At 33.4% G+C, this 15848-nt stretch overlaps 1 protein-coding gene across 1 annotated transcript in view; it reads left to right on the plus strand.

Annotated features, from left to right (window-relative positions):
- The first annotated feature begins 316 nt into the window (after window positions 1-316).
- The window catches only part of PKP2 (plakophilin 2), a 122979-nt gene continuing 107447 nt past the window's right edge, over window positions 317-15848 (plus strand). The window contains exon 1 of the mRNA XM_074270574.1: window positions 317-649. Within this exon, the coding sequence (XP_074126675.1) occupies window positions 421-649 (229 nt within the window). The 5' untranslated portion in view covers window positions 317-420. The remainder of the gene's footprint in view (window positions 650-15848) is intronic.

A 15848-nucleotide genomic window follows, 5' to 3' on the forward strand; every position in this document is an offset into this window, starting at 1 on the left:
GGTTTGGTTTTCCAGGTCGCAGGTGCAAAGAAGCTCTCCAGGTCTTAATAGAGTTCATCTGGCAACTGGTTGTTCAGTGTGTTCAAGAATTAAAGAGAAAGCGGGAAGGGAGGAGGGGAGAAGAGAGGAAAGGTAAAGGGGAGGTTATAGTTGGGGGAGGAGGAAAAGGGAGAGATAGGACGGGAGAGAGAAAGAGAGGGAGGCAGGAAGAGAGTCTTTTTCAGATGGGAGGAGAAAGCTGCTGGAGAGGCCCGAAGCCGCGTAGGCGTGGCCCAGGGGCGGAGACCTGCTGGCACTATAGTCTGCTACCGCCCTGGACTACTTCAGACAGCCTCTTTTCTCCCAGGTTTCGCCGCTACAGGAAGGGGAACAGACCTTTGCGGCAGCCACTCGACTCACCGCCCCCAACACTGTTTTCTTATGATCATGGCAGCCCCCAGCTTATCTGAGGAATGTGGCTACATCAGAACTGTGTTGGGCCAGCAAATCTTAGAGCAGCTGGACAGCTCCAGTCTGGCTCTGCCTTCCGAGGCCAGGCTAAAATTGGTTGGGAGCAGTAGCCACACTGACCAGTCTGTTAAAACTCTCAGAATTCAGGAACAAGTCCAGCAGACGCTAGCCAGGAAAGGCAAGAATTTAGTGGCGAATGGTGAGTGATCCTCGACTTCTTGGGAGCCCCGGGAGGATTCCGGGACCTTCTCTCTTTCCCGAGTCTTTTTCAGAGCTTCCCATAGGCTGCCCCACCCCGATTACGGGTGTCCTTCCCGGTTAGGAAGGGCCACAGAAAACCTGGGGAAGACTTTTATTCGTGGTTAGACCAGTTGCCTACAGCTCTTTATGTGTTACTTAATTGCACCTGTCTCTTTAGCTCCCCAAATCACTGGTAGCTGTTTGAAAGAAAAATGCCTAAAAATAATTTTATAAGGTTTCATAATATAGTTATATATATATATTTAAGAGGCCCAATATACCCAGTACTAAGTCTTGACCAAGTCTTATAATTTTTTAAGCTCACACTTATTTGTCTTATAAGATCATAAATTGAGATCTGAAGTTAACCTAAGAGTTAATCTAGTCCAAACCCCTCAATTTACAATTGAAGAAACTGAGTTCCTTTAGATACTGACTTGTTCAAGATCACAAAGTGACTGAATTACGATCTGAACCCACAGTTTCTCCCTCCAAAACCCACACGTTAGCATAATGCCTTTCTTTTTTTCTTAAAAATCTGAGTTCCTGACTGATCATAGGATCCTACCTTTATGGCTCTGGCATTTTATGAGGGAATACAAGTCATTCTATTAATCTACCCATTATGGAAGATTCAATTGGAAGTCCACGGTTAAAGATAAAAGCACACTACCTTAAGAAACAGGAAAGAAATTTTAGCCTGCTCCCTCAGATTGTTTCCTTCCTTCCTCTCTAAAGAGGTGTTCTAGGGCAGTTTTAGGACAGAACAGATTTCTTAAAAGATCAGATTGATGGGACTAACGGGTTCCCTAAACAGTCTAGAAAGTGAAGTGTTGAAGAAAAGTGAAATGTGACTAGTTGAGATGGTAAAAGACAAGAAATCAAGGTGAGAAAATCAAGATAAAAATAAAATTAAAAAATATGGATAGAGAGTTGCTAAACTAATTTTTTTTCAGATCAATAAGGTCAACTAAGTTTTTACCAGTGTTTCATAGGCAGCCTCCTAACTAAATTTGGATTAGAAGTCTAAATCTTTGTCTTTGCTATTTATTAAGTAGTTTTGTATAACCTGGAGCAAATCAATAAAGAGAATTGATATGGCAATTTCCTTATAAATAAAACCCGAAGAGTTGACTACGCCCTCCTAAAGCCCTTCTAGATCTACATCCTAAATGACCTTAGGAATTTAATTCAATAGCCCCAGTGTTTAACTGGAAATTAGATCCCATTGAGGCTATGTGGTGACTGATTATTTATAAAGTGCAAATTTAAAAACGCAAGACTGCTTGAAAACTATTGTTAGCAGAATTTTACTTTTTTGGTCTCTAAACTGTATATAGATGGAGCTGCATAAAGCAGGCCAACAGATGGATTTTTTTAAAAGATCAATTAGTAGTTTTAGTCACTTGCAGAGTAAGAAATACAGTTTGCAAACTGAAAATTTGTTTCAAGAAAGGTAGAGATTTTATACACAAATCATAAATGAGAGGGGGATGTTATCAACTATTAATGTTTTCAATTATATTATTAATCAGTAATTAACATTATCAATTAAAAAAAAAAAAAACCATGGGGTCAACTAACCACATTTATTCAGTTTCTGTAAGTAAGATCTAAGATAAGAACTTTAGTCTGTTTAAGTTAGTTAAATTCTATTCCTAATATAAATTGAATATTTACATTACATACAAAATAAAATATTTACATTTACCCAATTGCAACCAAAAGATAGATACCTCTAACCTAGTTTGACCTTGATAAATGAATACATAAGATAAACATGCATGGTATATAATAAAATAGCATGAGCACAATTTTTAGAGTAATTTGTTAATTCAGTAAGGTTTTATGCTTTCAATTTTGTTATATTTTTAGATTTTTAGAATTTTTTTTTTAGTATTTGAGTTTTTTAGTTGATTTTTTAGTTTCTTAGTTGCATACCCAAATTCATTGATCTGTTTTTTTCTCTTTTTCATTGACGAAAGTGTTTACAGATAAAAATACAAAAGCTTTCATTCTTGATATAAATGCAACTTGGTCATAAACTCTAATGTCATTGATATTTTTCTGTGACCTCTTTGATAGCACTTTACTTAATATTTTTTTACTCATTGAGAATATTCTATATTAATCACTATATTTTGATTCTTCCTAGTTTAAGTATCAAGATAATATTTCTATCATACAAGGTATTTTGTAGGGTGCCTTTTCCTGTTTTTGCAAACATTATGTAATGTTGCAATTAGTTTTTCAGTTTTGGACATGTTAAGGTTAAAATACCTATGGGGCATTTAGTTTTAGATGTTCAATAGGGAGCTGGAGATTAAAGACTTTAGATCACAGAGATGATAATTGAAAGCAAAGAAGCCAACAAGAGATGATAATTGAAAGCAAAGAAGCCAACAAGTAAGATGAAAAGAGTCAAAGATAGAAACTGGTTGCAGGAGAGACACCCAGAGTTAGTGGCATGGCTTCCGTGAAGATCTGGCAAAGGAAACTGAAAAGGAGTTATCATACAAATAGGAGAAGAACTAGAAGAGAGTAGTATCTTGAAAAGCATATTAAGGAGGAGAAGGCATTGACAACATAAAAGGCTGTAGAGAGGTCAAGGACAATGCAGATTGAGAAATAGCAATTCTAGGGACAGCTAGATGTGAGAGAATAGAGCACCAGCCCTGAAGTTCAAGTCTGGCCTCAGATACTTAACACTTTCTAGCTGTGTGACTTTGGGCAAGTCATTTAACCCCAATTGCTTCAGCCAAAAACAAAGAAAAGAAAGAGAGAAATAGCATTTTTTTTTTTTAAATTAAGACTTTTTATTTTCAAAACACATGCATGGATAATTTTCAACATTTACCCTTGTATATCTTTGTGTTCTAGATTTTTTCCCTCCCTTTCTCCTAGATAGCAAGTAATTCAACATATGTTAAACATGTGAAATTCAAGAAATAGCATTTTTATTTGAATGATGATGTAAGAAGCTATGTTTCAGAGTTAAGAAGAAAGTGAGAGAAAAGGAAGTGAAAGTATTGATTACTGATGGGCTTGCTAAGGAGTTTAGAAATGATAAAATTGAGAGATTCAGGATGATAGCTCTAAAGGATAGACAGTTCAATTAAGCTTTTTTGAGGATGAGGGAGACATAAACAAGATTGTATTAGGGAAGCACCTAATGAGCAAGGATAAATGTTGGAAGGGGCAATCTGCTTGAAAAGATGGGATGGAATGGGATCCCTTCTACATGTAGAGTTTTGCTTTGACAAAAGAGAAGTGTTAACTTTTCATGTGAGACAGGGGTAAAGGAATAGATAGTGTATAAGATCTGAATGAGTTAAAGAGGAGAGGTCACAGGGAAGTCTTGGCAAATGGTTTCATATTTTTCACTTGAAATAAGTTTCTCAGATGAGAAGGTGGAAGTAAAATGTTTGGGTTGCTTGAAGAAGGGGAAAAGTGTGAAACGTCAATGTGGTGAGTGGGATTGAGAATCAATTAGGGAAGCATGAAAGATTTGTCTTGTTTTAGTAAGGGCCAAATTGAGATTATGTACATAGATTTGTAGTGGACACGATTTTTTCATACTTCAGCTCTATTAAACAATATATGAGTAAAAGTAAAAGCAGCAAATAGAGGGAATAATCAAAGGTTCAAGTTTAAGACAAAATTAGTGATAAAATAAGGGGACCCAGACAAGAGAAAAAGACAATGTAAAATTGAATTGCTTCATCTGTTCATCTCGATGGGGAAGGGAGAGAGTGTAGGTGGTTAATGGTTGATAACCGAGGAAAGAACTGTAAATTAGAGGTCTTGGAGGTCTTGGTAAGTGTAATGTCCTGTCTTCTCTCACTTGTAATCCTTCTCTGGGAGGAGATCTCTTTTCTCTGTGAATCCTTTTCTCTGTGTGCAGGTTTCTTGGGAGGCTTCTGGAGCCTCCAACCAGCCTCTTCTTCTTCCTGAATCCTGGCTCTGAATCTCCTCCAGCTCTTGTCCTTCCCCAATCCAGACTGCTTGTCCAGGTCCAATGTTGCTTTCTTTTATCCTCCCAGAGAATGGGCTTGTGGGAAATACTTCAACCAATGAACTTGCTCCTTTTAAAGGTTGTGTAAACTCCTTTTCAGAACTCCTTTTAAAGGTGTGAACTAAAGATGTGAACTAGAGAATTGTTAAGTACTGACTTAGCACTTAGTAAGAACCTAACAGGTAAGGATAAAGAACAAGATTAGAACTTGTAAAGCAGAAGTATTATTAAATGGACCTGAAATTTTGAGAGAAAGAAAAAATTAGAATTTAGAGTCAACTTTCAAAATTATGGAGCTAGAAAGAACTTTAGAGGACATCTATTCCAAGCCTGTTGTTTTTATAGATGAGGACCAGTGAAGATAAATGATTTGCCCTATGTGGCCTAGCTATTAAATGTCAAAATTAGAATATGATTTAGGTCCTTTGACTCCACATTCAGTGCTCATTTTTCTATACCATTCTAAATTTTAATTCCTCCTCTCTCAGAGATCTTTTCTTCTTCATCCTAGATCCTATTCTTGGAGTCTAAAGTATTAAGATTGAACCATATTTAATAGAGAATTTTCAAATTCTGCCAATCTGCAAATTCTTGTTTGCATTAAGAAACACCAATCTAGTTCAGTTGACCCATTTTTCAGAGAAGGTCTTTATGATACTTGAGAGATGTTCTAGAGATGATGTGATTTGTTTAATGTGATTTGTCAAATGTCTTCTTTGCTTTGGTAATTAGGGTGCAACAAAGTTTTCTGATTTCCAAACCAGTGTTTTAATTCAATAATTTGCAAATGCCTACTGTCCTTTGCAAGAAAGAAAAAATTACAAATAAAATTAAGTCCTGCTTGCATATATCTTATCTACTAAGGGAAAAAAAAAGACAAAAATAATTGTAATATAGGATAAATACGTAAGAAAGTAAACCAAAGTGTTTTGTGAGTTTTAAGGGAAGAAAATGTGCACCTGGGAGACAAAATTTGAACAAAGTTTTAAAAGAAGCACTGGAATTCAACAATAGGGATGGAAGAGTAAAGGGTCATTCCAAGCATAAGGAGCAGATGATCAAAAAACACAAAAGTAAAAAAGCAAAGGATAGCTAAGTACATGCAGAGTACATAGAAAAGAAGGTTGTTGCCAGATTGTGAAAGGCTTTAAAGATAAAAAATTTGAATTTTATTTAAGAGGCAGTTAGTATGGATTTAGTCTTCATAATATTAACAAAATAGTCTTCATGACATTCCTCTGCTTGAAAACAAATGTAGATCGGTCATGAAGCCCAATCTGTTAGTTTTTTGAAAGTTAGAGTGAAACTGGAGCAAGTAGCAGAGGAAAAACAGATTAGGAGACAATTGTTAAAGTCCATGGTGGTAACAAGGGCCTATAGTAATTGTAGTAATAGAGAAGGGGGGGAGAGTGTGAGGTGCTATGCGGGTGGAATCTGTTTTATGCAGCAACTGATTGAAGAGAGAAAGGTCAAAGTTTTAACATAGGAAATTGGGCAAGTTCCCCATTGATAGAAATAGTGAAATAAGAGGGTTTGTTCTCTGATGTCTTCTTTGAAGTACTGGTGATTATCCAGGTGAAGTAGCTCTGAAAGCAGTCATAAATGTAAAACTGGAAGTCAGTAGAGATCTCTGTGATTAGAATTAGAGAGTAGGAAATAGAAGTCAGGCAGCCAACTAACAGTGGCTCAGAGTCTTCATAACTCAGAGCAAGTCACTTTACCTCTCTGAACTTTACTAAGAGGTATTATGTGTAATGAAAAAAGCACTGGATTTGGAGTCTTGAGTAAGTATCTTTAAATTCAAGTTCTCAATTTTGTCGTCTGTTTGGACTGGATGATTTTTAAGGTCTTTTTGGGGGCCATTAGCAACTTTTGAAAGACCAGTTTCAGTAAAATTCAGTAAATAAAAGACAGATTGCAAAGAAGTGATGAAAGTATGTCAGAGGCATCGTTCTTTAGGAATATTTTTTTCCTCCCAATAAGTCTAGTAGTGAAGGGGAGGGAAAAAATGAGACCACAAGTAGAAAAATCAAGACAAGGATTTATTTACATACTTTTAATAATGGGGAAACATGGGTCAGCTAGATGGTGCAGTAGCTAGAGTACCAGCCCTGAAATCTGGAGAACCTGAGTTCAAATGTGGCCTCAGACATTTAATACTTCCTAGCTGTGTGACCTTAGCCAAGTCACTTAACCCCAATTGCCTCAGCATAAAAAAGTTATTATAATGGGTAAATGATATAGCATGTTTGCTCTGGTCTTACTCTCTCAAGGTCATACTGAGACCCAGGAATTGAATCTGAAGGTTTAAGGTATTTCTCTATACTGCTATTGACTTGACCCCATCCTATCCATTATTAGGTCTTATTTGCTAGCAATCTTTCACAACTGATTAACTTTTCAAGAGGATATATGCTTTTAAAATACAAGAATAAACAAAAACATTTTTCTCAATACTACCAGGATATACTTTCTTCTACACCTTCTTAGTCCTATAAAGGAAAGTCAGCACAATTTAGCTTATTTCCCACACAGTATTTTTCCACTAAATTCATGTTTACATATCACATTACTTCTGATTGAGTCTTTTTTCTGGGCTGAGATTCCAAAGATCATGCTTTCTATTTGAAGATGAATGTTTGGTAAACAGGTAAGAATAAAACTGTAAAGAGAAATTGAAGATGCATGATAGAAAGAGGGAAAACTACTCTAGATACTGGAAATGAGGAAGAAGTAAAAGTTTCTTGAAGACAGGGGCCATTTGGTTTTTGTCTTTGCTTACCCTGCCTGTAATATATGTTTAGCTAGTAAATGTTTAATAAATCTTTGTTGCATCCAATTGAACTGAATAAAATTAAGGTATAAATCAGTCCTTCTCCTCTGGTCCCTTCCCCCAAGACCTGTTCTATCCTGATAAGAATCTTGTAAAAACCCAGCAGACTTTACTAGTTTTTGTGTCCAGTTCCACCAGTTGTTGTGTTCCAGTTCTCAGCATACCTGATCTGTTTCCATCTTTCTGACTGCCCTTCTTTTTAGCATGTCGTCTTAATAAAGCTGCCTTATTTTATGTATTGTCTTATGTGGGTTTTGTGTTTCCATGCTCTGAACCCATACAAAAGCTTCCTAATCGGGTCATTTTCCTACCTTTTATCTCCTCCATTAGACTGTGAGTTACTTGAGAAATATGCTAGATTTAGGGGGATTTTTTTTTGGTGTTTTCTCCATAAAATGGGTCACAAACTACTTGATTTTTAGTCTATGAAATTCAACTTAGTGAGGAAAAAAGAAAAAAAATATTTACCTACAAATCTTTTCACTAAAATGAGCTTATTGGTCCTAGTTGGGAAAAGAAGATAGAATGTGAGTCAATTGGTAGTGAAAATGAAACTTTACACCCCAGGATTAACCAGGATTCTTCATTTATTGTTGGGAGAGACCACTCAGAAATATTGGAGGTCAGCACCTCATCAGCAGTTTATAGTTTTAGAGAGTTAAAGCACTGAACAGTTAAATGACATCATGTCTAGGTTAACACTGCCTTATATATGTCAGAGGTGGGACTTGAACTCAGGTCCTCCTGACTCTGAGATTCCCTTCCAATGTCATGCTACTTCTTACTTTTAAATATTATTTTATAGAAATGTCACTGCCAGAAAATTCCACTTTAAGATAGAGGTATTCTATATTAAGTCCCATAGGTTACAGGCGCAAAGCCTCAAATAAGCAGCATGAAAAGGATGGAAAATTTCAAATAGACTGGCAGTCTTTAAATTTTACCTCAAGGGATCTTCATAAAATTGGCTTATTGAGGAAAGAATTATCTGGAATAAAATGTTTCTATCCTAATCATTTAGGTTACTATAAAGATCTTTTAAAAAGTAAGGTGTTTAAATATTGCAAACAGTGCACAGCAAATTGAAATCCTTTCACTAGCATACTCAGAACTACAAATCGGGTTGATCAAGAACAAATGCACAATAGCTACTAACAATAAAGTTCCAGTTTTCTGCTTTTCAAAAGAGAAATTAACTTCATTGTTAATATGCCCTCCTTCAGAATCTAAATTAGCTAGCTAACTAAAATCCTTCAAAAATAAAACATTAAATCAATTAAGAATTGTTATTATGTACTATAATTTATTATTATATTATTGTAAATAATTATGTAAAATTATTATTGTATCAGGAAATCTGAGTTTGACACTTCACCTATCTGAAACTAATCTATAAAATGAATATAATGATAGTTGCACTCACTGCCTCTTTCATAGTTATTTTGGAAGGGAAAAGTGCTGTAAAACGCTATATTAATGGGAGCTATAGTTATTGTCTTTCCTCCAAAGGAAGAGTGTTGGTTTGGGAAGAAACCCTTATCAGTGTGTAATTCTAAGAAAAAAAACTCAGCAGGATTCCTGTTTAAGTGCTCTGGAAATTGTATTTGAAAGGGCTTAAAATGTTTGGGCAGTCTTGCATTCCTGGCATACCAGTAAGCAACAGATAATCTACTGAAAACAGAAGTTAAGATAAATGTAGGTGATCTGTTAGTAATTATACAAGTTTGGAAGCTTTTTCCAGTGTTTTTCTTAGCTAACTATATATGGGTTTGAAAAGAGCATAGATAGGTGAATTTAATAGAAAATAACTCAAGAACTGACTTTTTTGAATGTGTACTTCTTTGAGGTTAATAGGTCTAGGTAGAAATTCAGGCAACATCTCACTTCATAGAATCACAGTACTACCAATTTTTAAAGTTGGAAGGGACTTCATTTGGTACATACTAAAAATGTAAGCTGACAAACGTAGTCTAATCTCTGCTATAAGACCTGTTAATTATTAGAGAAAACTTACTCTCTGCCAAGAGAGTCCATTCAACTTATGAATAGTTCTAATTGTTAGAATGTTTTTATTAACAGATCAGTTTTAGAGTATAGAAGAAACCATTTTGCTGTCTTTGTTGAAAATACCTCTCTTCTGTTTAGTATACCTCCCTTTTCTTGCAGGCTGTTTTTAGTACATTAATTTTTCTTCATTATTTATAAAACACAGTAACAATATCTAGGAGCTATTAAATCAAGTTTTGTCTTGATTCACGGGTTGTCTTGATGTAAAAACCTAGCCTTTAATATGTAAAGACAGTAGATATTATATCGATTGTAAGATTTTTATTGTTAATTCTTTGTATAAAGCAGTTTGCAGTACTAAGGGTGACTAATAGGGGAGAAAATAGAACATCACTTGGGAAAAGGAGCTGCTAGATAAAATCCTATTCTGGCAAAAAAGACCCAAGGGCAGGAAAGGGCTGGGGGAGTCAGTGTACAATAACCATATTGCCCTAAGCACAAACAAGGAGTCTACCGGGAACTTAGAATGCCAGGAGAGTTAAATGTCCTACTTTGTTGTTTAAAATGGGTCACAAACCCATTGATTTGTAGTCTGAAAAATTTAACTCTAAAAAGTGGGGGGGGGGGAACAATTGTTTACCTACAAATCTTTTCACTATAATGAACTAACTCATCTAAATGGAAAAAGAAGATAGAATTTTAATCAACTGGTAATTAAAATGACAAACATTACACTCCAGATTTGACCAGAATTTCCTTTTATTGCAGGAAGAGATCATCCCAAAGTAATATAAGTTTGCCAAAATTCCAAAGTCCTCAAACTATAAATTTTGTTTATGCAAGATCACTATCAGATGAGTCTCAGATATATTACAGGAAATAGTTTCAGATGGGATAAAACTATTTCCTTTATTCTTTTTTCCTTCCTTTTTGGAGGAGAAGGTGAGATAGGATGGGGAATTCTCTAGAATCTGATTTTATTTTCCCTAACAAAACAAATTACAGATTGTTTGTTTCTTACTTTCCCCTTTCTTCTCAGTGCACTAGTCTAGTAATGCCATACTCAAATAAAAACACATCCCTACAGGCTTCATATTGACTGAAACAAACAAACAAAAATTAACATTATGTTTTTCTTGCATTTTTATTTTGTAATCTTTTTTGTATTGCTGTCACTTTGTTTTATTTTTAAAAATAATAATAGCTTTTTGTTTTTCAAAATACATGCAAAGATAGTTACTCTCAACATTAATCCTTGCAAAACCATGTATTCCAAAATTTTCTCCTCCTTCCCTGCGTACTCCCTCCTCTAGATAGCAAGTAATCCAATATAAATTAAATATGTCCAGTTCTTTTAAAACATATTTTTACATTTGTCTTGCTTAACGAGAAAAATCAGATCAAAAGGGGAAAAAAAAAACCACAAGAAAGAAAAAGAAACAATAACAAGAACAAAAAAGATGAAAATACTATGCTTTTTGATCTGTATTCAGTCTCCATAGTTCTCTTTCTGGGTGCAAATGGTTCTTTCCATCAGGAATCTATTGAAATTGCCTTGAATCACCACATTGTTGAAAAGAGCCAAGTCCATCATAGTTGATCATCACATAATCTTGTTGCTGTGTATAAAGTTCTCACTCAGTTTCTAGTTCTTTGCTGCTCCAAAAAGAGCTGCTACAAATATTTTTGCACATGCTGTCACTAGCTTCCAACTCCTTCCCCAAGAGAAATCCTCCTTTGTAACAAGTAAGTATAGTTATGAAAAACAAATCAATACATTTACTATATTTAAAACTGTAGCATTTTGCATCTGTAGTATCTCTTAAAAAAAAAAAAAAAATCATAATTCATCACAGTCTCCTGAGGTAATTTTTTTTTTTTTTTTTTTTTTTTTTGGCGGAGGCAATTGAGATTAAGTGACTTGCCCAGGGTCACACAGGTAGAAAGAGTTAAGCGTCTGAGATCAAATTCGAACTCAGGTCTGATGCACTATCCACTGCACCACCTTGCTGCCCCTTTCCTGAGGTCATGCTTAATCACTACATTGCTCAGTTCTGGAATTTTTCAATTTTTTTTTTTTTTTTTTTTTTTTTTTTTACAATATTGTAGTCATTGTACAAATTGTTCTGTATCTACTCATTTCACTGTGCATCAGTTCACACAAATGGTCTCAGCTCTCCCAATGTCATATTTGTCACTAATGTTACATGCATTCTCTAATTGATAGACACCCACTTTGCTTCAAATTCTTTGCCACAGTAAAAAGTACTGCTATAAATAATGTTGTACCTATAGGTTGCTTCCTTCTATCGTTGACCTATTTGAGGTATGTTTAGTTGCGATATTGCTGGGTCAAAGTATTCAGTTCAGTGATAAAATAGTTCCAAATTGGTTTCCAGAATGCTTAGATCAATTAAATCAAGTAGAAACATTAAATGCTATTATGTATCAGGGTTGCAAAGAAAGGGGAAAATTCACAAATTCACTTAATTATCATAGTTATGGGCCTAACATTATCTCCAACAATGTTATTTTCTCTTTTTGTCATCCCATAGGTATGAGATGGGAGTTCAGTTTTAATTTGCATTCTCTAATTATTAAGAATTTGAAATTTTTTTTTACATGGATGTTCATATCCTTTGACTATTTATCTATTTACCCATAACTCATCTACTTATCTGTCTACTTCTAAAAGACATGAATGTGTATTAGTTACTAATATATCTGGGATGTCATTCTAACAACAATGATTCTCATTAAAAAATTTTTGTAACCAGAATTGTTTATGTTCTATAGTCATGTTTATTCTTTGTTTAGTTAAGAATTTTCCCCTTAGTCTAAGTTTTGAAAGCTAGATGTTTTCCTCCTCATCCAATTTTGAATTATGTGACCTTTGGAGCTTATTTGAATATATCCATTTCTTTCTATTGAATACCAGCTCTTCTTAATAGATGACTTATACAATTAACATCTAAAATGTCTTCCTCTAATCTACATTACGATGATTTCCTCAGAAAAGAATGTTTTCCATTTGGTTTCATCCCTGAGAAGTAAACATTTACAAGATACATTAATCTAATGAGTATTACTTGGTATAGCTGTTTGTATCAGCACTGAATTTCTGGGTTAAAAGGATTAGTGGATATTTAGTTTAACCCATAACTGAAACAGAGTCTGTACCATACCTAACAAATGATTTCCTGGCTTTAGGTAGAACTTTGGGTCCAATTGGATATAATGAAATTTAATAAAAGTGGAAAATTTTACAGTTGTTTCCAAAAATAAACTTTGCATTTTTCTAATCACTAATGATGTAGACATTTTTTCATTTGACTATAAATTGATTTGATTTGATCACTTATTGTTTGGAGAATGACTCATTCCTAGAGATTTAATCTTCTTTATATATTTGAGATATGAATGAGATTTTTGTCTGAGAATCTGCCTATAAAACCCCCCCCCCAATTTTCTGCATTCCTTCGATTATTGGCTATTTATTTTATATGTACAAAAACTTTTTACTATAATCAGAATTCATCCATTTTATACCTTACATTGTTCTCTATCCTTTATTTATTCATACAATTTTCACCTATTTATAAGGATGATAAGCAAGATATTCCATGTTCTTCAATTTTTCTTATAATATCTTTTATTATCTAGGCTATGTATATATTTTGATCTTATCTCTGTAAATGGTTTAAGATACTGATCTATGCCCAATTTCTGCCAGACTGCCTTCCAGTTTTCTTAACAATCTTTACTAAATAATGACTTCTTATTTCAAAAACTTCAGTCTTTATCCTTGTAAAATACAAGATTACTATGTTTGCTATTATACATTGTATGTCTACTCTTTTTTTTAATTAATTTTCTTTCTATTATTTAGCCAGTACTATTCAGTTTTGATCATTATAGATTCACAATATTGTTTGATTTGTTACTGCTAAACATCTTTCCTTTACAATTTTTTCCTCATTAGTTCTTTTGATGTTCTCGACTGTTCTTCCAAATGAATTTTGTGATTATTTTCTAAATAAGTGAAATAAGTTTTTGGTAATTTAATTGGGATGACATTGAATGTATAAGTTACTTATAATGTCACCTTTTATGTCTAAATTATTTATCCATTTTGACCTTATTTTGGTATATAGTACAATATGTATGTGCATTGTTTCCAAATTGCTTCCCAGTTTTCTCATAATTTTTTAGTCATGGTGAGTTCTTACCTTAAAAGTTTGGATCTTTGTATTTATGAAACACTAAATTACTATCTAATTTTTGTCTACAAAATCCATACCATTGATTATAGAGATTTCTTAGCCAGTACCATATTGTTTGAATGATTATTGCTTTATAATATAGTTTGAAATCTGGTGCTAATAGCCACTTTCCTTCACATTTTTGTCACTGATTCCCATAATATTTTTAACCTTTTGTTCTTCCCACATGAAAATTGTTGTCATTTTTTCTAGCTGTATAAATTTGTCTTTGATAGTTTAATTGGTATTGCATCAAATAAGAGAATCAGCTTAGGTAGAGTTGTCATTTTGATTATTATATTGGCTCAACTTTTCCATGAGCAATATATATATATTTTTTTAGACCTGCCTTTATTTGTGAACATTATTTGTATTCTTGTTCTAATTAATAAAGGGAAGAGGTTCATCATAAAACATATTTTGAGGTATAGCCAAGGTGTGAATTTATTTCTTTTCCTTCGCTATACTTTTTTTTTTTAAATACAAGTGTACTTCTGGTGGGGTGAAGGGTAGGTAACTTGCTAGATAGTGAAAGGGATGAAAGAAAACAAAGGAAAAAAAAGAAGCAACTATGGAACACTAAAACAGCATAAAATAAATTCATAAAGGGACACAAAAAAGAAAGTATGATTTTGTTACTGTAGTGTTAAGTGTTAATGCAATTTGAAAATAAAACAAGTTTAATAGAAATTCACAACTTTGCATAAACTCTTTCCTTTTTTAGTATATTGCAGTTTTCATATTTGCTAAAATTCCTCAACTTCCTAATTAAAAAAAAAGTTATATAAATCAAAGGAGTTATTGCCTGCATGTTAATTTCTTTTATATTTAAGTCTTTGTTTTTTTCAACTTCTTTCTCCTACTTCCTCTTCTGATCTACTAAAAGAAAGAAAAACATAAATCTTATTATAGACATGTATAGTGAAGTAAAGTAAATTTCCCCATTAACTATGTCTGAAAAAAATGTTTTTCACTCTACACCTTGAGTGTATCATGTCTGTCAGAAGGTGAGTAGCATGTTTCTTCATGAGTGTTCTGGAATTGTGGTTGATTCTACATATATTTAGAGTTGTTTTTCTTTACAGGAATACTGTCATTTTATAAATTGTTCTGCTAACTTTATTATATATCAGATTATATGTTATTAGGTTTCTCTGAAACCATTCTCATTGTCATATCTTATAGCACAAAAATATCCTGTCACATTCATATAACGTAACTAATTCAGTCCATTCTGTTTCTAATTAGTTTTCTACTAGAAAAAAAAAGTTTGTGCATTTGGGTTCCTTTTTGCTTTTTTTGCTCACTTTAGGATATAGAATTAATATTGGCATCACTATATTGAAAGTTTGCATAATTTAATAATTTTGGGGATATATAGTTTCAAATTGCTTTCCAAAGATGCTCATTTTTTTTCAGTGTTGTCAGCCTGATTAATGTGAAGTTGAAGATTAGAGTTGTTTTAAAAAGAAAGGTAAATAAACAGATGGAAACTAAAAAAAAAAAAAAAAAAAAAAAAAAATTAAAAAAAAAAAGATTAGAGTTGTTTTAATTAAGTTTTTGAAATTTTTTTTAGCTATTTGGAACATTTTTTTCATATGTCCACTGATGAGATTTCTTCCTCTGAAAAGTACTTGTTCATATCTTTTGATCAATAACAAAATGCCTCTTATTCTTCTATTTTTTTAATGCCTATTATTCTTATATATGGAAATCAATTCTTAATATAATTTAAAAATGAGAATTTTATCAGATAAATTTCTGCAGTTTGGGTTGCATCTTCTTGAAAAGAAACAGGGAGTAGATCAAGTGTAGTCTTGCCTTTTGTTGCAAAACTGGGGGTCAGGTGGGGTGGTGGAGCCCTTCTGTCCCTGATTCATGAGAAAGATAGTGCTAAATTAGAAAGAGTTAGTTTTTTAGATCATTAGTTATCTTCTTTGGGGTACTTGGTATCTTATGCCATGGACACAATTAAAATTGTTTTATCTTTGACACATTTCTGTTTTGTAGAAGTTTGAGAGGTCATGAGGGTTAGCAAATG

This window comes from Sminthopsis crassicaudata, chromosome 5 (assembly GCF_048593235.1).
Source record: "Sminthopsis crassicaudata isolate SCR6 chromosome 5, ASM4859323v1, whole genome shotgun sequence".
Lineage (NCBI taxonomy): Eukaryota > Metazoa > Chordata > Mammalia > Dasyuromorphia > Dasyuridae > Sminthopsis > Sminthopsis crassicaudata.